This window comes from Tupaia chinensis, unplaced genomic scaffold, assembly GCF_000334495.1.
Source record: "Tupaia chinensis unplaced genomic scaffold, TupChi_1.0 Scaffold000355_1, whole genome shotgun sequence".
NCBI lineage: Eukaryota > Metazoa > Chordata > Mammalia > Scandentia > Tupaiidae > Tupaia > Tupaia belangeri.
In genome coordinates, this window is record NW_006159850.1 from 7723397 (window position 1) to 7751249 (window position 27853).

General features: G+C 38.8%; 1 protein-coding gene across 1 annotated transcript; it reads right to left on the reverse strand.

Annotated features, from left to right (window-relative positions):
• Positions 1 to 3117: 3117 nt before the first annotated feature.
• DYNLRB2 (dynein light chain roadblock-type 2) lies at positions 3118 to 14788 on the reverse strand. Its single transcript, XM_006152599.3, has 5 exons — positions 14510 to 14788; positions 14276 to 14349; positions 11505 to 11580; positions 4558 to 4725; positions 3118 to 3419 (listed from the first exon to the last, which is right to left on the reverse strand). Exons 2-5 carry the CDS (start codon positions 14276 to 14278, stop codon positions 3376 to 3378), a joined length of 291 nt encoding a protein of 96 aa, XP_006152661.1. The 5' UTR covers positions 14279 to 14349; positions 14510 to 14788; the 3' UTR covers positions 3118 to 3375.
• Positions 14789 to 27853: the final 13065 nt, after the last annotated feature.

The following is a 27853-nucleotide window of genomic DNA, read 5'->3' on the forward strand; positions in this document are numbered from 1 at the left end:
TGAATACAAATTTAAAACCACCTAGAGGTAGAGAAGTGGAGAATGAGGATAAAAAATAAAGACGCATGACAACCAAGTGCAATATGTGGCCCCTGATAGGTCCTTGGATTAAAACAATAACAACAACAAAAATAGCTATAAAGGACATTTTGGGGGCCACTGGGAAATTTGAATATGACTGCATATTTGTGGTTATGTAAAAACAAGTCCTTAGTTTGGGGAGTTAACTGATGAAGTGTTTATAGTATGGTATCTGCAACTTTTATATAACATGTACATGGGGACTTCAAAAGCCTGTGAAGAAATGGAATTAAGTACAAACTCATCTCATTTTGGTGCCAATTTTTTTTTTTTGAAATCTATGCATAGGTTTCTAAAAGTTCTTTTTTCATGAACTTTTCCAGGACCCTTCATTGTACCGTTCTAATCTTCCAGAAGTTGGAAGTCTCTCCAAATAAAAACTGTGAGAAAATGGCTCAAATGTGAGATATGTGCTTTAGGATAGGCCCTCTACCCTATAGTCCCTTTTCTTTGTTTATTCATTCCACAAATTAAGGAGCAGTCTTGTTAGAGTTCAGGTTCATTTCCTCATCCATCCCTTTGTCTCTGGAAACAGTTGGCATCCTCCTATACTTGTGTGACTTGATGTGAAGAACCTCAGGCTGTTCCTGGGTCATCTATACATGATTTGGGCCACTACTCTTGAACACCTGTTTTGGAGTAGCAGCAGCAGTGGCAGCTGACACCTGTTGAGTAGTCAAGCTGTGTCAGGTCCCACACCTGCACCAGCTTGACTGGTGCTCCCATAAGTGCCAATCCCATAGGCAGGACCAGACCCACATGAGCTCACCTTCCTCAGGTGTCTAACTCACCTTGGTTAGATTCTCTCATCGCCCCATTTGACAGATGAAGCTACAAGGCTCACCTTGCTAACACATGGCAGAGCTTGTATTTATAGAAGCCAGGACCTCTTGACTCCAAAGTCTTCATTTCTGACTGCTGTGGGCTGACTGCCACCTGGGGCTATGTTGCAGTTACCTGGGAAACCAATTTAGGATGTGTGTGTGTGTGTGTGTGTGTGTGTATGGCCCACTCCCAGCATTACTGAGCTGTGCAGTGGGGCTTAGACATCTGTGGCAAGGATAGGTTTGACTGGCTGCAGCTTCATTATTGCTCTAAACCGTGGGTAGTTCCATCTGTGGCCTGGCTTCTCACCCATTGCCACGTAGAGAGTAAACCCCTTAACCTCAGGGATTCATTTCAGCTCTTCTTCTCTGCTTACATCATCATGTGTTGGAATTGGTCATGACAGCCTCACAGAGGCAAGTTGGGGCTGTAGGCTAGCTGAATGAATAGATGCACCATCAGCTTTCCCCATACTTGGCTGGTTGTGGACAAGTAGCAAACCCTTAGATGAACATGCCCTGTGGACCTCTGAGGAGGAGGACAGAAGTACAGGGGGAGGAGTAGCTTTCAGTGGTATCTAGAATGCTTCTTTTTTATTTTTTAAAAATAAATCTCAAAGAAATGTACAGGAAATTCAGAATAAGGAAATCTATAAACATAGAATGCAGCTGCTTGGGCTAAGGCATGGAATGATGGAGGTAGCAGGGAATCAACAGTTGGCTTTCTTTCTGAGGTAATAAAAATGTCCCAAAATTGTGGCGAGGGTTGCACATATCTGTGAATGTACTCACTTGAACTCTTTAAATGGCTTAATCATATGTTCTGTGAATTATATATCAGTAATATTATATAACAATATAAGCAAAACTAGAAAGTAGTTATTAAAAAAATAAAGAACTCAACCCCAGAAAGTTACATACTGTATTAGTCCATCTATGAAACTTTCCTGATATGAAAAAGAATTTATAGGAATGAAGGACAGATTTGTGGTTGTCAGTGTTCAACAGCTGGAGTGTGTGTGGGTGCTACAAAAAGGGAAATGAGGAATCCCGTCAGGGGTGGAGACGTCCTGTATCTTGTCTGAGTCAGGGTCAATTTCTTGGCTGTGATAATAGTGGATGAGTTCTGGAAGGTGTTGCCATGGGGGGTACTGGGTAAAGGGCACAGGGGACCTCTATGCTGTTCTTACAGCTTCGTCTAAATCTTCAGTTAACTCAAAAAGTGTAAGGAGGAGGACATAATGCAAATATAGCAAAATGCCAGGTCATCAGAAAAGTCATGATGTATTTTTCTATGCAAAAATGCATGACGACTTTTCTGATGATCCAGGATTGACATCCATTTTATATGGGTCCAGGGTACATGGAAATGTATTATGATTGTTATTTTGTGAATGTTTGACATATTTAGTAAAAATAATACCCTCTGAAGTAATTTTCTCAGCCTTATGTGGATGCAACCTTGTCCAAGCCCACTCCTGGCCCCCTCAGGCTGGTGCATCAGAAGCACAAGTCTGAGGAATTTCGTCAGGGATGGAGGAGGTGCTTAGCTGTGGTGCTGACCCCAGTGAAGAACACGCTTCTGATTTTATTTTATTTTTTTTTATTGCCCTTATTGAATTCAGGAAAACATCTAACACTCTGATTGCTGAGAGTCTCTTATTTTCTTTAGTTTCTACAGTGCTCTACTGAGTTTCCCCAGCATGCTATGGAAGTGAGCGAAATTATAGTCAGTCTTCTGGGTCCATGGACCATGGATTCTCCAAGCATGGCTTCAACCAATCACAGATCAAAAATAGTTGAGGGGAAAAAACCAACAATATAATAAAAATAATACAAACAAAATATGGTGTAACAACTATTTACATAGTACCAAGGGACTTTACAAAGTTCGTGGAAAAATGGAATTAAAGTACATGCTTATTTAGGTGCAATTTTTTTTTTTGAAATCCATGTAATTTTTTCATAAAGTGCATCTTCCATAAACTTCTTGAAGAACTCATTTTTACTTTGTATGAGAAGTAATCCAGTGATGATTTAAAGCATAGGATAATATGCATGTGTTATACACAAATACCATGTCATTTTATATAAGAAACTTGAGAATCCTTGGATTTTGGTATCTGTGGGGAGTTCTGGAACCAGTACCTCCCAAATTCCAAAGGACAGCTGACAGCTATATCTTGACTACAGAAACTACCACAGGGAAGGCTGTTTTCTCACTCGAACCCTTTAATTTTGTGGAGTATTTAAAAAATAGTGGCATACGTACCAGAAATCATTTATTATATTGTTAAAGTACAACGGTACAATACAATCAAAAGGGACTGAGAAATTTAGAATAGTTTAAATGTAAAAATAGAAATGAATGTCCAAAGGTCTAGTTGGATTGGAATACAATTTTAGTAATCATTAAAGACTGAGGTGTTTCCAACCCAGGGTCACTAGGACAGACTTGGCCACAGCAAGTCTATTCACATGGATTCTGAATGACAATCAAAAGATACTCCTTATCTGTGGAGAGATAGGAACAAAATTAATTCACTTTAAAAATTAAGAACATGAATATTTTAGCTAATCTGTTTTTCTCTTCAAAACATCACATAAACCTTTTGTAGACCAATGGCTTCCCTCCCTTTTTGCACTTCAGAATCATCCATTGGACTTTCCAAAAGTACCCACTTCCCAGGTCCCAGGCAAGAGAATGATTTCACGGGTCTAGGGTGGAATCCCAGGAATGGATAATGCTTGTTTTTAAGAATTTTCCAGAGGGTGTGTGCATTAGCTGAAGGAACACACAACACACACACACACACACAGGGGGGGGGGGCTAGAGGATAGGGTAGAGGAGAAGAGAGGGAAAGCAAGGAAGCACTCCCCATAGAGCATGGTCACAGTGCAATCATTTTTCCATCTTTCCTTCCTTTTGGGATTTTGGGCATGCACATGTACCCAATAATTTTCAAGTTGCTGGATCTAGAACCATTAATTGGTCATGTGGGATCCAGCAGCCTTAACCACCATGCCATGGGCTAGCCCCAGGATAATATTTTTAGAGCTCTCCAAGTAACTTAGCACAGTAAGGCTAAGAGCACAGGTGTAGAAAAAGATTTATTAATTTAGCAATTCTGGCTTGACAGATATGCTATAGAGAAGTTTGTTCAAGTCTAGAGTTAGGACCAATAGCCCCACTTTTAAAAGTCATTTAGTAGCACTGTGAATGCAATTCCTTCAAGAACGATGTGTTCTGTGGCTGCTGTCTTCTGGTAGATCAGGTGGATGTGCTTCCCCCACAGGGAGGGTTGAAGACCCTATGGGTCTTGAATGAACTCCCTACTTTATCCCAAGGACTAGGAACGTTTCTCACACTCTCCAGTCTGTGTTCCAAGTTTACTGTAAACAAGACCTACACCTCCTAAATTTTTTGGACTACTCATAATAAACACAAATGGGCAAAATTCAACCTGTTCAAAAGTCAAGTTAATTGCTAATTTCATAAACTTTTCAGGTCGGAATTTTTGGACTCAAACAATTTTATTGAAAAACTGTCTCATATTATATATTAATATCTATATTCCTCACTTTTTGAAACAAAGCTTTTATCCAGTAAAGTAGAAAGATGCTTTAAGTCTGAAATGAAATGCCAAATTACCTGGAGCTACCATAATTTCATGTTTCTTTGATCTGATCCTAAGAAAAGTCAGGTCGTTCTGAGGATCAATATCGCGAACTGTGCTCCTGGCTTTCATTGTCAGCTGATGAAGAAGACCTGCATATTGAACTGTTGTTGAGTTGTCCAAGGTTGTTCGAATCGGAATTCCTGTTACGAAATTTAATTTTCGGTTAACTTTTTTTCTGCATATAAAAGTAGTATGTACATTGAACAACTATTGGAAAACAGTGATAATTATAAAGAAGAAAAATGATAACTGATATTATTCTCTAATAACAATTTTAGGTTATTTCCTTCTAATCTCGAGTTTACATAAATTAAAAAAAAAGTTTTATTTATGATAGAGCAGGTACACACACGAGGGTAAAAGAGGAAGAGAAAAAAATGAGCACCTTCTACAGGGTCTGGTCATGCTGTAATCCCCTTCCTCCACCCTGTCTGATTCTAGGCACTCACACATGTGCCTGGCATGATTCAGGCTGACCAGGCCAGGGATCTGAACCATAGTCACCATGTGGGATCCAGCTTTTCTTGTGCAGTCCTGCTGTGTCCCAGAGCCTAACATAGCCCTTTAAGTATACCTGAGTCAAACCAGAGTTGATGGTTGCTTTTCTTTATTTACAAAAAAAATTATAGTATACAAATTGTTGACAATGTCACTAACATTACTTTTAATCACTGTACACTATTTTATGATTGCATCATAATATAACTAATCCCCTATTGTTTAGTCATTTGATACTTTACATTTTTTTAAATGGCTAATGGTGTGATAAACATTTTTGTGCACAAACTGGGAGCTGTTAATTATTTCAGTACTAAGTTAACATATTTTTATATAAAATACATTCTCCCAAGCATCCTAACATCAAGACATGGCGTTAGTCTTCTTCCCTAAGGCCAGAAGCATAAAGGGACGTCATTGCACATGCAAGGGAGTACTTCAAAAGGAATTTCAAAGACGTCTTCTTAACTACTCGCATAGTTTTTGCAACCTTTAAATGTTAGAAAATGTATGGTAGCAAAGATACGATAGTTCTTCTGTGCATTCCCTGGTTCATTCTGGGTTAACATATTATTAAGTTTGGCTACTTCTGTGCTCTGTTGTTCTATTATACCAGTTTAAGACACAGTCTATTAATTTGAGTGGAAAATTCTAACCAGACAAATATGCAAGTATAATTCAATTCAGTTCAAATCAATCTAGTTCAAGTCAGATTGCCCAACACTCAGCGCCGATTATGAAACCGGTGCTGTGTTTTACATACATTGTGTCTAATCAGAGATAGCCTTCACATTATTTTGAGAACTACCAGATCACTAAGGAATTGCAGAAATTTGATTTGCAAATGTGCTTTTATTTTAGGGGGACATTTGAAGGTGAATTTGAGATTGCTGTCAAATTCCTTAGGCACCTGAATCAAGGCCAATCAGTAAGAGTCTAATGTGGTTCTTGGTTTTCCTGCAGAGGGCTGCTCCCGAAACTACTGAATAAGATTAGTACTTTCAAGAATGGAAAAATATTACAAACTTAAGATTTTAAAAAAGTTTTCATGAAATCCTTAGAGCCCATTAATTTTGACTCTAATTTGACTACTTTCTTTCTTTTTAAGATAACAGCTATTTCTAGAATAGGTCTTGCTAAAAAATATGAGGACAATATTGATAGGGAAACTTATTCAATAATAAGGTATATAAAATTCGTTAATTTTTGTATTATTTGTTGGCCACTTTCTCCCTGGAAGGCAGTCAGTTGTCTTTCAGATCTGATAAAAGGTCACAAAGAATGGATCTTTTAACAAGCAGGAAATGAAAATGTAGCAACCAACCTCTCCATCTTTGAAGAGAACTTTTTGATGAATAGTTTTATTTTGCATCCTAAACAGTGACTACCTACAAAGTCTGCATTGCTCAGTGTCAAAAGAAGAAATATAACCAGAATGAATTATTTAAAATGTAGATGACAAGATTATGAATCAGAAGCTCAGGCCTATTTAGCTAGTCTATTCATGATCCAAGTCAATAAATAAAACAGCTAGCCTTTCTGAATAATAAGTGGGCACTGTGGGAATACTCAGAGTTTTTCATATCCACCATAGACACTTGAAAAAAATCAACAAATATTTACTGAGCTCTAACTTGGTGCAATGTGAGATAATTACTTTTTTAAAAAACAAACAAACAAAAAAAAAAAACCAAGTAATTTTAGCACATGGTTTAAAATTTACCCACTTTCCTTCTGAGGCAACCATCGCCCCCAGTTTCCTAGTTATCCTTCCAGAAAGTCTAGGTCCATTAAAAAATGTGCTTGTATTTGTAGTCTTTATTTTAATGACATTACCTCTATTTTGTAGCTTGATTTTTTTTTTCTTTTAATACACTTGGGAAACTGTTCAATTTAACACACATAAAGGTAAGTCATTCATGTTAGTGTCTGTTGATAGATGTTTTTTCTATTTTTTTTTTTTGGAGAGGTTTTCGCTATAGGGCGCGTGCGCTCGCCAGACAGACAGAGAGAGACATAGAGACAGAAAGCGAGAAATCACCCCCCGGGGGGGTGATCACGCCGCAATCCCTTCTCCTCCATTTTCCTCTCGGGATCTTGGGCACATATGCGCACATGCACCCGGCGTGAGTTTTAAGTCACCGGGTCCGGGACGCAAACCGCGGTTGACTACGTGGGAGTCCAGCGACATAGCCATTACGCTAACTGCTGGTTCCCAATAGATGTTTTTTAATACATTTAACTAATATACCCTCCTGATGGCCATTCAGGGTATCTAGTATTGTACTTCTATAAACAAGGCTACAGAATATATCCTTGTCCATGTCAATTCATATTTGCATCTACCTGTAGGATAAAGTCCTGAAATGGGGCCACTAAAGCAAAGAGTACGTGCATTTTAAAATTCGATGCTGTGAAATTTATGGTGCTACTTTAAAATATGACTCTTTATGATCCTAGGAAGCTGGTACTCATTATTTCAGTTTGTCATCTTCAACTGTACTTTTGTACTTTGGTTGATAGACTGTATTTCAAAATAAAAGGAATTGGCTGGATGGCTGATAAAATCTAATGAAATTCAAATGACAGATTGCTAGAAATGTCAAGAATACTTAAAATTAAGAGCCTATAGAATTTAGGTTTATATACATAATATATGCTACATACAGCTGCCTGTGAGACAAATATATTTATTCACCAGTATCTAGTTCAAGATCAATGTTGTAATGTTGTGAACAGTGAATGGCTTGATGAATGGGAAACCAATGTTAATCAAGAATCTAATCAAAACCTATACCACTCTGCATTGGGCTAAATTAATAAGTCTGCTTTATTGTCATGAATAGGAAGTCTGTATTTCAAAAACCAGAAAATTGACATGGCATATGATGATAATCTAAAAGAATATATACAGTAGGAGTCCTACCTAACCATAAATACAATCTGAAGATATGTTAAAATGACTTGCCTGAAGTTAGTAGGTTAAAAACACTGTGGAAAAGAACATGTAAGCATCATCTTAGTTAAATATTGTCTGCATTAAATTTCTCAGGACTTCTAAAAGCTGCAAAGGTATACTATAATAAATGGCACTTTTATCTACAATTGAGTGGGTTGTTGAAATTGAGTATTTTATTCTATTTACACACTTCATACCACATGCTACTAATAAACAGCCTTATCATATGCTCTGGCTACTGATAATCCGACCATAAAATAGGCCCATTTATATTTTAGGGAAAAAGGTTAATTGGCTTTCAGGTAAAAACTTTGACTATCTAGTAACCTTCAAAGTGCCCTGAATCCTAACAATTTTATCCTAATAGAGGTTAATTAGAAATTAATGGGTACTTAAAATAATATTTTGTTGCCTTTAGATAAGAGAAGTGTTCATTGAGAAACCTTAGGGGACTAAGGTAAAAATCTCTTTTAATCCCACCACTCAGAGATAATCATTCTACCATATCCCCACCTTTTCTTCCTTATTCATTTCAGGTGTATGTGTGCACCTAGCTGTAAGTATGATTAGAAAATGCTGACTACTGCTTGGTTCCCTGCCTTTTCCCACAACACTAAATATTCTTCAATGTTTTAAATAGTATTCATCAAGAAAATACTGCACAGTACATTTTAAAAGCACCCTATGGTTGGGATAGATTTACTTATGTGTGTTGTTTATTTATCGCTATTATATATGAAGTCTTAGTATCTTTGTGCCTACATCTTTGTCACTTTTTAGGATAAATTTCTCATAGTGAAATGAAAGATCCAAGAATGTGGCTAGTTTTCAGATGTCAGATGCATTTCGCTGGGATTATGTACTTTAGATGAAGATCTTCAAAAGGAGTACCATAGATGAATTCCCCTAGCTGTCATGGGCAAATACACTTGTACTGAGCTGTATAGTGTCTCCCCCAAATTCAAATCCACTCTAAACATTAGAAAGTGACCATATTTGGAAATAGTCTTTGTAAATATAATTACTTGAAATGAGGCTACAATGGATTAGGGGGAGTTCTCGTCTGGTAACTGAGATCCTTATAAGAAAAGGAAGGCACAGAGAGGATGAATGCTCTGTGGTGATGGAGGCCAACATTGAAGTGATGCATCTATAAGTTAAGGAGCACCAAGGACAATTGACAACTACCACCGGAAGCTAGGAAGAGGCAAGGAAGGATCCTCCTGTGGAGTCTTCAAAGAGTGCATGTCTCTGCTGATGTCTTGATTTCAACTTCTAGCCTCTAGAACTGAGAGAGAATACATTTCTGTTGCTGTAAGCCATCAGCAGTGTGGTACTGTTACTATTATTGAAGGAAACTGATACACACCTCCCTGAAATCACACAGGAGAGGACCAGCAGATGGCATAATGGCTATATCGCTGGATTCCCATGTAGTTGATAGTGGTTTGAGTCCCGGACCCAGTGGCTTAATCTCATGCCAGGTGTATATGTATGCGTGCCCAAGAGCCCAAGAGGAGAATGGAGGAGAAGGGATTGTGGCGTGGCCATCCCCCCTGGGGGGTGATTTCTCACTTTCTGTCTCTCTGCCTCTCTCTTTCTTTCTGGTGAGTGCACGTGCCCTATAGCAAAAACCCTCTCCCCCCCACCCCCACCAAAAAAAGGAAGTCATATGAAGAGGTGTGGCAGAATATAAGCAGATACCTAGAAATAAAAGCGGTTCAACCTGATTCATGTGCTAGAGTTGGATTGCCTCCTGCAAATACTCTGTGTAGATCCTGACTCACCTTTAAGGATGATCTTAAATCCTCTCCCTGATTACTCAGACTGGGTGAATTTATTATATTCATTATATATGAGGATGTATTCCAAAAGTTATTGGAAAATGCATGCTAGAAAGAAAATTGTGCGTGGATTTCTACATTTGCAAGAAAATAAACTTGTACTTTAATTTCACTTTTCCATGAACTTTTGGAAGTCCCTTCGTGCATATGCATGTGTGTATATGATGTTCCTGTATGTAATTAAAGTATGGGTTTACTTTGGTGCAAATATATATCACTCATTTGGCATTGGGAAATTTTTATTTTAGAAGGCAAATCAAATCTTTCATTTGCATAAATCAATAAAAAAGTCCCTATATTCTGAAAATGATTTAATTACAATTTAATTAAGTGTTGGGTATTATGCTGGACATTTGACCATTATTGCATTTAATGTTTTTGCTATAGGGTACATGTATTCACTGGAGAGATAGACGGTAAGAGGGAAAGTGAGAAAAAATCCTCCCAAGGGGATGGCAAGCCCACAATCCCTTCTCCTCCATTCTCCTGGGATTTTGGGTATGCATGCACATGTGCCCAGAATGAGTTTCAAGATGCAGGGTCTGGGACTCAACCATGGTAGGTCATGTAGGAGTCAAACACCTTTACCACTGTCACCTGCTGGCCCTGATTATTATCCATTCTTAATGATAAGGACTTGAAGTTCAGAGTTTAAATAGACTTTTAGTAGGTAGTTGCTCAAAAAATATTTATTGATGGCTTCTGCCCAGGCACTGAGTTGATAATATGCCAATTCCATGGCTTTCTTACAAATTATGTGAAGTAGTTACTCTGGAATTGCTGGCACCTCTTCCCCTTACAAATGCCTGAATTAGCAATGAAACCAGCAGGAACATTTAAGTGGTTATCACAAGAGCTGAGCATGGAGTGATGAACCCTAGAAGATGCTATGTGGATTCTTAATAAGGATGGTGCAGCAAGAGCAAGCTTCTGGCAAGTCTACAGATTTCATAGACAGAGATGCATTGACCTTTATACAATATCCACCAAGACTATACTATAAATGCTATTAAAATTAACTCTCAATGATTTTTACTAAATGTCACAAGGAAACAATTGCATTTAAAATGAAGATTGAAATTCTATGTGCTTTATAATATTAAAAAAACCAAAAAGGGGCCAGCGGGTGGCATGGTGGTTGAGACCCTGGACTCTCACATGGCTGACCATGGTTCGAGTCCCGGACCTGGTAGCTTGCTTTTTCACTCCCCCTGGTGAGCACATGAGCTCTATAGCAAATAATTCTTTAAAAAACAAAACCAAAAAACTGCCAGCAATGATATTCTATCTTCAATATGTTGATTTTATTGGATTCCTGACATGTTAGAAGATAATTAACCAAAGTTTTAGAAAGTAAGTAATGTATAAAATTTCTTAGGAATATACAGACATTTTTAGAGCTATTATTTATGTTTGTATTTCTACCTCTTAGCAGAGTGCTTGGTATATAATAGCTACTCAATAGAGGTGTGCTAAGTAAATGCGACAGCTAACTATATGATGCGTGCTTTAGATTCCCAGTTTTAAGATGATGGTCTTAAGTCCTGACACAACAAATGGGGTCCTGACTGGCTTCCAGTATCAAGAAGGCAGCCTTCTTGACAGAAGATATATTTACCTTCTGCATTTACAACCATAGTTCCAATAACCCCTTTATGGCTCTGAATCCTCTTTAGGGTTTCCTCCACCTCTGCCTGGAAGAGAGCAAGAAGGCAATGAACTGAAAGGGTCTTTGTGGTCACCCCAAACCTAAAGACAATAATGCTCAGAAAGATCCCCATTCCCCTATTTTCTTAACCTAAGGTACTGAGTGCTATAATCTCAGGTTTTTGAAAGACAGCTTTCAAACTGTCAAGTTCCACAATCAAAACTATGTATGACCCCCTGTCGAAAATCCTCATGAATCTTTTGGCTTAAATACTTTTATAGATAGAAAACGACCTTTCACTCATTGACTGTATTCACATGAAAAATTCCTTTTCTACGACACAGTTCTTTAGATATTTATAGAGCTATACAAGGTGGGTCTCCAAAAAATTTATGGGAAACCCACATTATAAAAAGGGATGTCGGGAACCAGCAGTTAGCGTAATGGCTATGTCGCTGGATTCCCACGTAGTCGACCGCGGTTCGTGTCCCAGACCCGGTGGCTTAAAAAACTCACGCCGGGCGCGTGTGCGTGCGTGCCCAAGATCCTGAGAGGAGAATGGAGGAGAAGGGATTGCGGCGTGACCATCCCCCCTGGGGGGTGATTTCTCGCTTTCTGTCTCTATGTCTCTCTCTGTCTGTCTGGCGAGTGCACGTGCCCTACAGTGAAAATCTCTCAAAAAAAAAAAAAAAAAAAAAGAAAAAAAAAGGGATGTCAATTTAAATTTTTTTTGTATTGAATTTTCTTTTCTTTTCTTTCTTTTTTTTTTTTTTGCCAGAGAGCATGTGTACATGAGAGAGGGGAAGGGAGGGAGGGAGGGAGGGGGGGAGAGAGAGAGGGGGAGGGGGAGAGAGAGAGAGAGAGAGAGAGAATCCTGCAATGGGGCCTGGTCATGCTGACATCCTTTTTCTTTCTTTTCTCTATCCTGTCAAGATCCTGGGCACACACGGGCCTAGTGTATTTTTCCATGTGAGCCAGGACAAACCTCGGTAGGCCACGTGAGCACGTGAGGTCTGGCTCACTCTACATAGGCTATGGGCAGGCCCTTGTACTTTAATTCTATTCTTTTTTTGCTAAGAACTTTCTGAAATCATGTAGCATGGCCTGTGTCTAAACGTGGCCTTCAGTGAGAAAGTTTGTTTCATTAATGTTACCTAACTGGGAATTCAGATGATTTACTTTACAGAAAAGTATTCTATAAAAAAAATGTACACCTGGATTCCAGGATTCTCTTGATAACAATTGCTTGGGTCTTTGGGCAAGCTGAGTATTCAACCATGAATGATTATGCTGAAATGCTCCTGTTATGCTTTAAACTTACCTTTCTGAATGAATCTTAGACATAGATCATGGTATTTTAATGGTTATTTTCCTCATTAAAAAAATGCCAAAATCGAGAATTCTTTCTAAACTTGGATATGGCTCCTGACTGAGCAATCACTGGATACTGTGAATTTAAACAGCATTCAGCAGAGTCTCTTGATGGGGGCTGCTCTATTTTGTATTTCTCCCAGTATCTCACCGGCCAACATTCCGTTACTTTAGCTGAGAGCTTGCTTTTGCACCTACCGGGGACCTCTTCTCCACCACCACAGCAGGTGTTCTCTCAATGCCAGGCACTCATGGACTAGTCATGACTTTTGCTGTTACAAACACCCTCTATCTTATTGACCTAGCAAGTTCTTTAAATGATCCCACTACTAAAAGCTTAAATACATGCAGTTTAGGAGGAAGTTATGCATGGTGTGACTACAAATGGAAACCTGGTAGCATCTGTCAGAAATAACTAAAGACAAACAATAGGAATACTGCACATATTATTAAATTCAAACACAGTGAAGTCTTCTCTTCAGGAGGAAACTGGAAATTACCAGCTGAAAATGCCATTAAGAACCTAATAGTGCCAGAATGCTCCCATCTTTGAGGGACTTTCAGAAATTCAGGGAAAATCGAATTAAAGTAAGAGCTCATTTTGGTGCCCCCCCCAAATAATTAAACTAAAAACTAAATGCATAGTATTTTCCCGACATACATTTTCCGTGCACTTTTGGAAGAACCCCTCATGTAGCCTAAAGACTGAAAAAATCGGGGGTGGGGGGAGATGAACAGTTTTCTCCGTTCTCTGTTAACTGGCATCTCTGGGTCCGTTTACATAGCAACTGAGGTTTGCATCTCACTTTGGGAAACGCTGCAGTCAAGCTGAAGAGTTTCAACAGTAACTTGCTACATTTTTGGTAATCCTTAAGACAAAGTCCACAGCTCCCTAGGACCACCGTCCTCTATTTTTCTCTTTTGCTTTTCTCCCAAACTCCTTTCTCTGCTCTTCCGGCCTTTCTCCTCTCCTCCCATTTCGGGGTCCTCCTAACGCAATCTCCCTCCCACCGCCTACTCCCTTCCATTTCTCCCTGAAAGCTCTGTGCATTCCCCAGTCCCCTCCCGTCTCTCTCCTCTCCCCTGCCCTCCCTTCTTTCCCCTTCTCCCTCTCCTCCTCTGCACCTCCTGCTCTTCTGCCAACTTCTGTAGCTCCCTGGATTTCCATCCTCAGCACCTTTCGCCAGTCAGTCCCTCTCCTTTCTCCACGTCGCTCTCCCCAAGTACCCACCCCCCAACAAACAAGCCCCAACCCGGCTTCTCCCCTCCAGACGACGTCCTCCCCTCCAGGCCCTCCCTCTCTCTCCAAGCAGCTTCTGGAGCACCAGCCATCGCCGCGACCCCGGCAGCCCCGGGGACCCCAGATTTACCATCGCGCGGGCTGCTAGACTCTGGCTTCAGTCCGGCGCCGCCGCCTCCGGGATGTGGACGCTTTCAGCCGTTGCTAAGAGACAAGGGAGGAAGTGAGCTCCCGGAAGCGTCGGGGTCGCGCCTGCGCGCGCGCGGATCGGGCAACGGCCGGGGGCGGCTCTTCCGCCCTGACCTTGGTCCCGAGCCTCCTGGCCGCCGTACGCGGAGGTCGCGACAGCGGCGTCGGAGCTCACCTGGCGCTCGCGTAGTCCTGCGCGGCCGAATGCGCCGACCTACGAGGACCCAGGAGGGAACCTTGATTCCTTCTTCAGGGCACTCACTCGTTTGGGAACTGTTGTTTCATGACCTCCTACGGCGTGCAGTGCAGGCTCCTCTTGGGGCCCGGAATAATAGCCACCTGTGAGACGAATTCTGCTGGAAATGAACTGGATGGGTCCATCCCTCTCCAGGGTTGGGCTGCTTTAGGTGTCTGGCAGTAGACGCAGCTACCTCGTGCACGTCCTCTAGCACTGCCCTGTGCGACAGTGATACATTTGCATCCTCCCGCCCACATGTACTTTATATTAAAGAAAAATACAAAGTATTACAACCATGTGCATGCATTCGATTAATTTATATCTGCACAACCTCTGCTAGGTAGAGTAAGTGCCATGGCACTTCTGGTCTTCCACCTAGCTGCAGCACCCTCCTCTCAACTCAGCTGGAGAGTTGGTACTTCTAGTATTTTTGTTTAATTAATCGTTTTTTTCTGCCTTTTTTTTTTTGTCAACAGTTTTGAGTTGCTAAAAAATTGCAACTAATAGTGCTTGAGATTCTACAAATTACATTCCACTGGGTATTTAAGCAGCTGATGAAAGAAATAGAAGTTGAAGATCAATTAGGGATGGTCAGAAGTCACTTGATTTTTTTGAAGAGTATTAATAATATCTTGTAGGCTGGGAGGAAGAGATCAATTATTGTGTGAATCACAGAAAGAAGTCATATTGCGACTTCCTGGGGTTTGAAGAGGACAAACATTGATTACTAAATACAACTTGTAAGCTGGAAATGCATTTCCTGGGCACCATGCTGTCTTGACTAAGAGCTTGTACTCCTGTCTCCTGAAAGCAGTTCCTTACTCAACAAGGCACACTAATTTTTAGGGATGCCAAGAAGAATCTGAATCTTCCCTCGTTAGGGATGGTCTGGAAAAATTTTGAACTCACTGGTGGTTTTGGACTAGATGATCCATTTCAACTCTGGTTCTGTCATTTTGTGATAATTTAGGTACAGAAACACACAAACTCTAGTTCTGTTTCAGCTTTTGTTGGAGGATGGGATTTTTCTGGTCATTGTTATTCTCTCCTTTTTTCCTCCAAGAATTAGTACTTCTCAAAAGGCCAGGTCACAGTAGCCAACTAGTCCCCTCACTTGGCACTCAGCACTGGGACTTCATCTGAGAGGCTTTGGAAAGGACAACTATGGTTGTAAGGAGGGGGCTGAGGGGTGTGTGGGTACAGATCTGACTCTCAACTAATTGATTATATCTACCATTTTGCTGTAATAAAAATATAGGTCTTTCTAGTAACAGTGACTGAATTGCATGGAGACTGATTTTTGGCTTTCTGGGTGCTTCTAATCAAGGGCATGCCTTTTAGAATGTGCAGCCATTTGTTTTTATAAAAGTCGTGGCAGTGCACCATATCTGCTATATCAATCAGCTTTAAGGAAAGAACTGGCTGTATTTGCATGGGGTGTGAATTCCCTCATTTCTGGAGGCAGGGTGTCAAACTCACTCAATAGCTGACAGCTGTGATTAGAGCAAAGCAAGACTCCAGCATGAAAGGCTCTGACAGGGAAACCTAACTGCGGAAAAAGAAATACGGAGTGGCCAGACAGACTTCCAACCAACAGTCAGGTTTGACTCACTGTGCACAGGAAATCAATGAGGAGAATATGAGCCATTTTCTCCATATCGATTTTTTACTTCTAATTATTCCTTGGAGGTAGCTTGGTTTAATTTTTATGCCTTTTTGGGGGACTCTATTGAATATCCAGAGTGTGCTCTGTAAGGTGTCTCGACAATGTCTGACACGTTCCCTACCTCATCCCCCACACATGTGAATCCTCCTTTCATCCTTGCTGACCTCTCCAATCTCCTTGCTCTTTCTTCTGACTCACAAAAAGCTTTGAGCATAAGGGAAAGGATTAACAAGTACTACTTTTTGCAACTACTCTACTGTAACCCCAAAATGGTGGTAAATGCAGAGACAGAGTCTTCTGTTCCTTCCCTAAAATTTTGTCAAAATGAGATGATTATCTTTTGGGTATTTCTTTAGTTCTTTGATTATTTGTTACTGCTCTCTGGTTAGCCTGGAGAAATCTAGGTAACTTCATAATCTTGAGTTTTCTTTAGAAATTTCCCATATCACTACATACAGTGATCTTTGGCATTCATGCTATTTGACAAATACTATAAACTGGGCCTTGTAATAAAATGTGCCCATTTTCTCTTAACAGAAGACATTGTTTGCTAATGGAAGCCAAAGTTACACTAATAATCTATTGGTTTTCCTCCAAAAAGTAGACCCCAGGTTCTTCTAAAATGCCTCCTAATACTAAAACTGAATTAGAGGATGTTAATGCTATCAATAAATATTCCATGTAACTGACCAATGCCATGGAATTACAGAATTATAGATTGAGAGTTTCATATCAACCATTTGCTACTTTTTATTTGGACAAAGACACCCTCTGAGGTAATTCTCTTAGGACCCAAGAGTAACATAAGCATTTACCTCCCATAAGGGGATTTCTCTGTTGGAGTTAAGTGGTTTCCTAGAGCATAGGGTTTAGAGTTGCATGCAACTATGGTTGACATTTCTAGGTGAGCTCCCTTGAAAAATGAACCTGGAGTGTGTGAATGCCCAAAATCCCAAGAGGAGAATGGAGGAGAAGGGATCGAGACATGGTCATGCTCCCTCGGGGGTTTTCTTTCTCTTTCTCCATCTCCCTCCAGTGAGCACATGTGCCCTATGGCAAAATTAAACAACAACAACAACAACAAAAGGCTTTCAGAGCTTCAGTTTCCTCATTTAGTAAGTAATAAATAGTAATAATAATAATAATACCTACCTTAGAGAGTTGATGTGAGGTTTAGATAATAGGATGTAGCTTATTCCAGGTGCCCAATATGGACCATGTAACTACGTTTTTTTTTCTCCTGTCTTGTCTTTTCTCTAGTCCATTTTTACGTTTTCCCTCCACTCCTTTCTTTAAACCTCTCTCCATCTTTCCATTAATTTTGTCCTCCTTACTTTACCCCCCTGTTTCTTTCCTCTCTTTCTTAGCTGTCCTTCCTTCAACCTCCTCTTCTTTCATGTCCTCCCTAGGAAAGTCTCCAGAGTTCATACTGTTGAAATTCTCACTCAAGAACATTTTTCCCCTTTTCCTCTTAAACAACTGCTATTCATTTAGAACCTTCACCCACCTCTAACCAATGTTTTCAAAATTTCCATTTTTAAACTTCTAGCTCCAGCAAGTAGTTTCCATTTTAGTACACTGCATTTGGTAGATATTCTTGGTATCTCAGGGTTGAGGGCAAACTGAAAATATTTCCTGGTCTATTAATTTTGTTCAAAGAAAAAGGAAGGAAGGACTGAAGGGAGCAATAAATCTCAAGCACTTTATGTACTCCTTCCCCCTTGTCGTTTCATCCACAAATAACTATAGCATGTATTTCTATAGGATAAAGACTTTTAAAAATAATCACATGTACTTTTTAAACAAGTACAAATATTGTATGTCAACAACAAAAAAATCTTATGTGACAATTGGGGAAATTTGAATGCTAACTGGATATTTAAGAATATTTAGATAGTACAAGCTCTGATAGACTTTCTTTTTTTCTGATAATCTAGTTCCAAAGTCTATGATTAGTTTTTTTCAAGATTCCTGATCTATTTGGTTTCAGAGTTACTTTGATTGCTAAGAATTACACACAAATAGTAAGGTTAGTCATTTTGGGCAAGATATCCAAAATGAGCTTCTGGGAAGCCCCCACTAGGTCAAAAGTAGATTTAGTTCATACACTCTACTTTGGTTTACTACTTGGAAGTCAGTCACTCCATTGGACAAAAATTAACCACAGGCTATCTCTGTGAAGCAGAGAAAATGTGCGGCTCAAGAGAGGCTGGATCCCACATGGTGATCACAGTTTGAATCCCTGTCCCAGTCAGTCTGAAACACACTAGGCGTGAGTGTGAGTGCCCAAGATCTGATGGGAGGGAGGACTAGAGGAAAGGGATCAGGATTTGATCAGACCCTATGGGGACTATGAGTAATTTTTGTTGTTGTTGTTGTTGTTGTTATTGTTTCTCTCTCTAACACACTCTATCATTAATTTTTTAAAAAAATGAATCACAGACTCTGATTCTAGGTAAAATGGAGTAAGGAAATTCACCCTTGTCTGTCGTACTAAATGCAGGTATAAAACCTATACATATGATTAGAGAAATTGTTTGAGTACTCTGAAAAGAAAATAGTGTCATGCAGAAGGTGGGCAAAGAGCAGAATTCAAAGTACCATCAACCAATTATGAATTTTCTATTTTTTTTTCTCTTGCATCTTCCAACCATAACTTGAAACAGCCTCCAAACCTAACAGTGGGTACTGCACATAGTGAAGAGAGCCTGAGGTAGTGCCTTCCCTGATTCTGAGTAAGTGTGGAGGGAAAGCCTCCATCTTTCTTTTTCTATTCTCTATTCTCTGATGACTTGGATCTAGTCAATCTCATGGTGGTTGAAACAACAGCAACGGCCATGGGAACAAGGAGAGAGGAACCAACCTCTCTGGTCAAAGGGTGTTATTTGTAAGAGTGTGGGGCAGACTATTGCTTTTGCTCTCTATGTTCTCTCACCACTTGACATAGGACACAGGTATGATCTCAGAGCATGGCAGGGTTAGTATAAAGTGTCAGCATTCTGGCCAGAGGACTAAAAAGGCAAGCCATTGTTGGAGTCTCAGACCTGGCAGCTTAAAACTCATGCTGAGCGCATGCACATGGATGCTCAAAATCCTGAGAGGAGAATGGAGAAGGGATTGTGGTGTGGCCATGCTCTCTGGGGGGTAATTTCTCACTTTCTAGCTCTCACTTTCTATCTCTGTCTCTCTGACAAGCACACATGCCCTATATAAAAAAATCTTTTTAAAAAACAAAAAGCAAAAAACAAAACTTCCTTGTTTACAAATCAATTCATTTAATGACCTAGTCTAGGAAGAAAATCTGGTCGATAAGTTATGAGGGCCTATATCTTATAAGTACTCTCTGGCTTGTATAGACTATAATCAGAAAACACGCTTTATACTTGCAAATCCTCTTCCAATTTGTCTAGATTTGTTTTATAGTCTAGAATGTTAATCACATGTACTTTTTAAACAAGTACAAATATTGTATGTCAACAACAAAAAAATCTTATGTGACAATTGGGGAAATTTGAATGCTAACTGGATATTTAAGAATATTTAGATAGTACAAGCTCTGATAGACTTTCTTTTTTTCTGATAATCTAGTTCCAAAGTCTATGATTAGTTTTTTTCAAGATTCCTGATCTATTTGGTTTCAGAGTTACTTTGATTGCTAAGAATTACACACAAATAGTAAGGTTAGTCATTTTGGGCAAGATATCCAAAATGAGCTTCTGGGAAGCCCCCACTAGGTCAAAAGTAGATTTAGTTCATACACTCTACTTTGGTTTACTACTTGGAAGTCAGTCACTCCATTGGACAAAAATTAACCACAGGCTATCTCTGTGAAGCAGAGAAAATGTGCGGCTCAAGAGAGGCTGGATCCCACATGGTGATCACAGTTTGAATCCCTGTCCCAGTCAGTCTGAAACACACTAGGCGTGAGTGTGAGTGCCCAAGATCTGATGGGAGGGAGGACTAGAGGAAAGGGATCAGGATTTGATCAGACCCTATGGGGACTATGAGTAATTTTTGTTGTTGTTGTTGTTGTTGTTATTGTTTCTCTCTCTAAAACACTCTATCATTAATTTTTTAAAAAAATGAATCACAGACTCTGATTCTAGGTAAAATGGAGTAAGGAAATTCACCCTTGTCTGTCGTACTAAATGCAGGTATAAAACCTATACATATGATTAGAGAAATTGTTTGAGTACTCTGAAAAGAAAATAGTGTCATGCAGAAGGTGGGCAAAGAGCAGAATTCAAAGTACCATCAACCAATTATGAATTTTCTATTTTTTTTTCTCTTGCATCTTCCAACCATAACTTGAAACAGCCTCCAAACCTAACAGTGGGTACTGCACATAGTGAAGAGAGCCTGAGGTAGTGCCTTCCCTGATTCTGAGTAAGTGTGGAGGGAAAGCCTCCATCTTTCTTTTTCTATTCTCTATTCTCTGATGACTTGGATCTAGTCAATCTCATGGTGGTTGAAACAACAGCAACGGCCATGGGAACAAGGAGAGAGGAACCAACCTCTCTGGTCAAAGGGTGTTATTTGTAAGAGTGTGGGGCAGACTATTGCTTTTGCTCTCTATGTTCTCTCACCACTTGACATAGGACACAGGTATGATCTCAGAGCATGGCAGGGTTAGTATAAAGTGTCAGCATTCTGGCCAGAGGACTAAAAAGGCAAGCCATTGTTGGAGTCTCAGACCTGGCAGCTTAAAACTCATGCTGAGCGCATGCACATGGATGCTCAAAATCCTGAGAGGAGAATGGAGAAGGGATTGTGGTGTGGCCATGCTCTCTGGGGGGTAATTTCTCACTTTCTAGCTCTCACTTTCTATCTCTGTCTCTCTGACAAGCACACATGCCCTATATAAAAAAATCTTTTTAAAAAACAAAAAGCAAAAAACAAAACTTCCTTGTTTACAAATCAATTCATTTAATGACCTAGTCTAGGAAGAAAATCTGGTCGATAAGTTATGAGGGCCTATATCTTATAAGTACTCTCTGGCTTGTATAGACTATAATCAGAAAACACGCTTTATACTTGCAAATCCTCTTCCAATTTGTCTAGATTTGTTTTATAGTCTAGAATGTAGTCTATGTTAGTATATAGTCTGTGGGCACTTGGAAAGGATCTGTATTCTGCTGATATTGCTTACAGTGTTCTATAAATGTCAGCCAGATCCTGTTGGTTGATGATGATGTTAAGTTCTCTATTCTGTGTGATTATCTGTCTCCTTAGTCTATCAGTTGGTGAGAGGATGCGTTGAAGTCTTTAAATATCATTGAAGATGTGTCTCTCCTTTCAGTTCTATTACCTTTTGCTTTACATATTAGGCCACTCTGTTTTGTGTGCATATATTTTTAGATTGTCTATGTCGTCTTGGTGGATGACCATTTTATGATTATATAATGTTTCTCTCTGTCACTGGTAATTTTCTTTGCCCTGAAGTCTAGTTATCTGACATTCCCATTAACTACTCTTACTACCTTTAGATCAATGTTTACATGATATATTTTTTCTTATCCTTTCATTTTCTGCCTGCTATATTGGTTTTTATTTACTTGCCTATAGTAATTTTTTCCAGTATACTCTGATGGTCTCTCTTTCCTTTTCCTTCTCTGTGATCTTTATATTGCTATACTTAGGCTATTTATATTTAATGTGATTATTAATCTGCTAGGGTAGGGATGGCAGTCTGGGATCTCCATATGGTCTACTAAAAACCACTAGGGACAGGGATAACAAGTTGACATTCAGCAGGGATGAAAGTCTTGATTTCCTACTCAGCCTTCCCTGACAGTATTCTGGCAAAGGATGGGGGAGAATTACAGAAATGTGAGGGTAGAAGTCTATACTGTTCACTTGATTTTTATTTTTTTAAAGATATATATCATTGAGATTTATTTATTTTCATTTGAGCAGAGAGGGACAGAATGAGAGAGAAAGCAAGAGAAAGTAAGAAAGCAAGCCATTAGGTCCAGGACTTGAACCATGATCAGTCATGTAGGAATCTAGCACTCTTAACTACCATGCCACCTACTGGCCCCAGCATCCACTTGATCTTTGAAGGCTTTTTTTCTATGATGTGAGGCTGAAGTAGGGTTGTCATTTTCTAAGAATTTCTGTCTTGCTAGGCTGGCCCTTTCCTGGTCCTTTGGCTGGAGCAAGTAGATTTGGTTGGGCACTTTTTTTCTTTTTCTTTTTCTTTGTTTTTCCTGTGCCTACAGGCATTTCTGGATTGTCAGATTCTTCAGCCAAGTCTATAATACAGGATGTAAAACAAAAGCCGTAGTATCTTACACCACGTCATTCCTTGGAATCTAGAGTCCCTAGTTAAACTGCCTGATTCTTTCCATCTTTCAGAGTCCACTTCTGTTTGTATATATAATGCTCAGGATTTTTAGTTATATTTAGGAAGAGAAATTTGGAAAGTATATCTATTTCATCTTTTCAGAAACAGAATCACTTATCATTTAAAAAATTTATTCTGACAGTCTCTATCTTTTAATTGGTGAACCTAGACAGTTTATATGTAATGTAATTATTGCTACATCAGGACTTAATTCTGCAGTTATAATGTTTGTTTTCTGATTGTCCCACTTGTTTTCCATATTGCTGTTTCCCTTTTGAATTGTTCAAACAGTTTTTAGTATTAGATTTTAATTTATCTATTGTTTTTTTTCCCTAAATCTGTTTTGTTTTTATTAGTTGCTCTAAGAATTAATTACCTAGCTTTTTTTTATAGTCTACTTAGAATTATCCTTGACTACTTCAATCGAAATGTAGCAGTTACCCTCCGGAAGCTTAGGTCTCTTTACCCTCCCTGCTTATATTAAATTCATGTGATCTTACATATTAAATTTACATACTTTAAAAACTCCAAACAATGTTATAATCTTTTTTTCTAACCATCAAATATATTTTGAATAATTCTGAAGAGAAAAAATCTATTGCAGGACTCAAAATCTTTTCTCTAAAGGGTCAGATAATAAATATGTTAGTTAGACTTTACTGGTCACACAGTGTCTGTCACAATGACTTACCTCTGCCATCACAGGGTGGAAATAGCCAAAGTTGATAAATATGTACAAAAAAGAAATATTGTAATTTCATTTCAATATGGTCATATTTGTTACAATAAGTTGTAAGCTCAATTCGTACGTGGGCCATACTTTGCTTACCCCTAGTCAATTACCCAGTTCTTTTTCAATTTTTCCCTTTTTCTTTCTTCACTGATGTTATTTTAAATGGCCCCTCATATTCTGTCTGAATAACTTTCTTTAATTAACTCTTTTAGAGCAAGTCTTTTAGAAACAAGTTTTCTTAATTTCTCTTCATCTAAGAATGTATTTCCCCTTTATTTTTGAAGGATACTTTTGCTGAATATGAAGTATTGAGATTACAGTATTTTATCTCAGCTCTTTATACATATAATTTTCCTCTGAGGTTTATCTGAAATCAAAAGGATCATTCTTTTGTATGTAAAGTTTCATATGTGGCTAGGTTCGTATCTTCCTTCAAGAAGAAGATTGGACCCTCTGTCCAAATGCCTTGTGACTATGAGGTAATTCAATGTAATTTAGCTATTCATAAAGGTTTCAAAATTTAAGAATATTCTAAATGATCTGGATAGAACAAAAATGCCTTAACTGACATTCCAGACTGAAATGCAGTAGCTTTTTCTGGGAATAGGAAGAAGGCAAGTCTGGGGAGATGACCCTGTGGTACCCCTCAGCATCCTCTAGGTGGTGCTGCAGTGACAGCTATGGGCTGGACTTTTTTAGTATTTAACTATCAAACCAAATATTTAACTTTTAAAATGTCTTATAGTTATGGCTGATTGCTAATATGATACTATTGATAATTCATACTGCCACATTTACATTATATTCTCCTAAGACTGAGCCTATATTCATAAATTACACAACAGATTAATCTCAAGAATTGGTATAGATATCCTTCTCTGGTTATGTGTGGCTGAATTTTTCTACACACACTAAAACTGACTGGGAGATTAGCTGTTCCTCTACTGGCATTGCGTAGAACAGTGACTTATGTGTAGTAGGTGCTAAATTAGTTTTATCAAAGGCACTGATTCTTTTTGTTTTCCCCTTCTTACTGCTTATTAGGGATGAGATAAGTAAATGAATTAAGCCTTTTAAAATTGTAGTCAGACATTGCTGTTTATATTTGCTAATAAAAGGATTGGGAGGCCATTTTTCTTGATTTCTGAAAATGGCCTGAAGGGTGTGTGTGTGTGTGTGTGTGTGTGTATGCACATATATATTTAATCACTTATTTTAAAAGCAAATTGGCTTTTGAGGCTGGTTCCATTGAAATGCAGGAGTGGTATGAAAACTTGTGTTTGATAATTGCTCAAATCTTAATCAAGATTTTATTAAAATCAATATTTGATATGCTGCTCAATTTAATTAAATTCAACCATAGAGAAATGAGTAATAAATGAGTTTGGAAATCAATCACAGGATAAGGTATGTTTCTTTTAATTAGTTTAACATACAAAATGTTGGGGTAAGCTACTGCTGACCACAAAAGAGACACACAAACCAAATCACCACTTTAGTTTATTCAGTATGAACACCTGCTCTGTACTAGGCACGACGCTAAACACAACCTACGTGTTTGTTCATTTATTTGGAAACAAAGTCCTATGAGGTTCCCTCCTCAGTTTATGACTCAGGTCTGGGTGTGACCGAGGTGACTATCCTGAGTCATTCCATTGGTAAGTGGCAGAGATTAATTTTATTTTTAAAAATTAATTTAATTAAAATTTTTTTGAATTTTTAAATTTTAATTTATTTTTACGTTTTTCCACAAACATTTACTTTACATATCAAAAGATTTTAACTCATACTCCATAGTTCTTGAAAGTTAACAAACAACTTTCAGAATTTCAAAATATTTCCTATAATTTTGCATAATTTTGTTTTTGACTCTCACAACAGAAACAGTATGGTTTTAAATATTTTTGAGAAAATATTTACATGTCAACTACTCAAATTGTTGAAAAGCAAATGCCCAGCACACTAGTCACACATAAACCTTCTCAATTCAGCCCTGCCCAACTGTATTCTGTGATATACCATCTGCTAGCAAAGATTAGTCTCTTTTTCTTCCTTCAAAGTCTTTCTCAAGATAATTCTCTGGTGTGGTTGCTTTTTTGCAATCTCTACTGATTACAATGCTGGGCTGGAAAAGTCCGGGTTATTTTATGTTATAAATTCTTTCATGTATCTTTTCTAATCCTCTCTGCCAGGCAGAACTATTTATGGTACCAGGCCATCTTTCTAAGAGCTTCTGTTAGCTTAATTGAGATCCACTTTTTTCCATAGTTTTCTAATAATTTTAACACAGTGCTCACATTTTTCCTACTACCTCAGTTTGCTCCCAAATAGGAAGAAAAACCTCAGTTTATGATTAATTTTAGAGAAGGGCATTGGTGGTACTTTTCTCATTAAAAGACATGTACTTTTTATAGGCAAGTGATTAGTAGAGAGAAAAAATAAATAAATAAAAAAGCATGAGGGTTGGCTTAGTAGTTCTGAGCCCCAAAGGACTGCAAAATAAAATAAGGTGGCATGTGGGTATGTGGGGTTTTTCTGGATAGACACAGAATATAGTTATTTTCTACGTAATGTATGCTTATTGAGAATGGCAGAAATTTATGGCTTTGGTAACCGAGTGCTCTAATTGGGATTAGCTAATAAAAAAGTGGTCTAACTGGAGAGGGAGAATGTAGGAAAATGTGATTTCAGTCGAGGTGTTTCTTCTCTCCTGGGATGCTAACAAAAGGGTTAGTGTTACACATGGAGGCAGGAATCCTATTTATAATTCGGCCTTCAGAGTTTGTGCCTGCGGTTGTGGTTCTCCATATTCTCAGTCATCCAGTCAACTCTGAGAAATTAATGATATTCTTGTTTGGTACCATAGGCAGCGAGCACGAAGCAACAGCTTCCCGAAAAATCTCCCTCAGTCTTATAGAGTGCTTATTTGGTGGGATGGGATTTTAGAAAATCAACAACAATCATAGGGATGCAACTGTGCAGCGTCCTTACTCTTGATTGGGAAGAATTCCTCCTTCAAGCCACTGCTACCCAAACTTGACACGTTCATGTATCCTAGTTATGACTGCTATTTTCCTGCACTTGTGTTAAAGTTTTCATTTTAAATGACTCCTTTGAAAAAATTAAAATTAGGGGCCAGACAGTGGTGCAGCAGTAGAACATGGTGATCTGAAAGACTGACCTGCGTGGGAAAGTTCTGGATTCACGTCTGGAGACCTCCCAAGTACACCAGGCAAGCACATGCCTGTAAACTGGGGCTGGTTGAAGCTGGGAGTAGTAGGTGGTGTCGAGAGCTTGTTGAGAGTGCTGTTTCTCTGTCTCCATGTGTGTGTCTCTCTCTGTCATTTTCCATCATGGTAAACATGGATAAACTAAAATACAGATTTAGAAGGAAGATTTGTTTCACCACCATCAAAGGGAAACTGGAGTGATTGCATTAAGAAGAAAATATGTGAAAATAAATACAATGAAATGAGAACAGTGTTATCAAATTTTGATGCAGGAAAGTATTCAGAGGTCTTCAAGACATATTTGAATGAGAGAGACTTTCTATTTAATTATATCTGAGGAATAAAAATAAGATTTGAGAAGGAAATACTCTTCTCATAAGGCCCATCAGTTTTATCCAACAAAGTGTCTATAAGCCACCCAAAGTCGTGTTTCCCATCAAAGGTTTAGCCTCTAAACTTTGTGCTTGACAGTCTATGTGTCTTTGTTGTTCATGTGAATCTTTCAAACCCTCACCCTTTTTAACTCCTTCCCTTACAACTTCCTTGCAATGATATCTAGACCTTGCTTTTTACCCATCTCATTCACTTGCCTTATTTCTGATCATTCAGAGAATCCCGTTAAGCAGACACATTTGAGACAGAGGAAAGATTATACAATGAATAATTTCAGTCGTTAGATAACAGTACTTTTCTTCATATATACTGTTTGAGATCAGTTTCCTCCAGCCAGGTGTGGCACCAATAACAGTAAAGTAACTGTAATGAAAACTACATCCCTTTTCTACTCCAACCTGCAAACACTGCCCCCCTTTCTGAGGCAACCACTGTCATGATGGTTTGTATCTTTTCCCAGAGATAGTTTGTGTATATGCAAATCTACTCAAATCTATATGGCTTTCTTCAATTTCACACACATGGATGCACATGCTCTGTGTGATTCTGTCTTTCATGTTTTCTTCCCAACAATATTTTTACATATTAACTCTAGTCTCTTTTGAACACTACAGAGAAGCACGCTGTGCATGTAACCAATCCCCTTTTGATGGACACTTGGATTATTACTTGTCCCTCTGTAAACACAGCCACAATGCCTTTGCCTAAGACCTTTGGGCCCATGGTGGCGACTATCGATCTAGTATTGCCCAGAACTCACTCAGATGAGTGCAGCTCTATTAGAGGGATCAAGAGAGGATGAACATGCATGATTGCTTTCTTTCCTACATATAACTTTGCTCTTCTTTTCCTTCACTCATCATATGGATCCTTCTTGTCATGGTATCCGGCACAGCATCAACATCCTAATCTG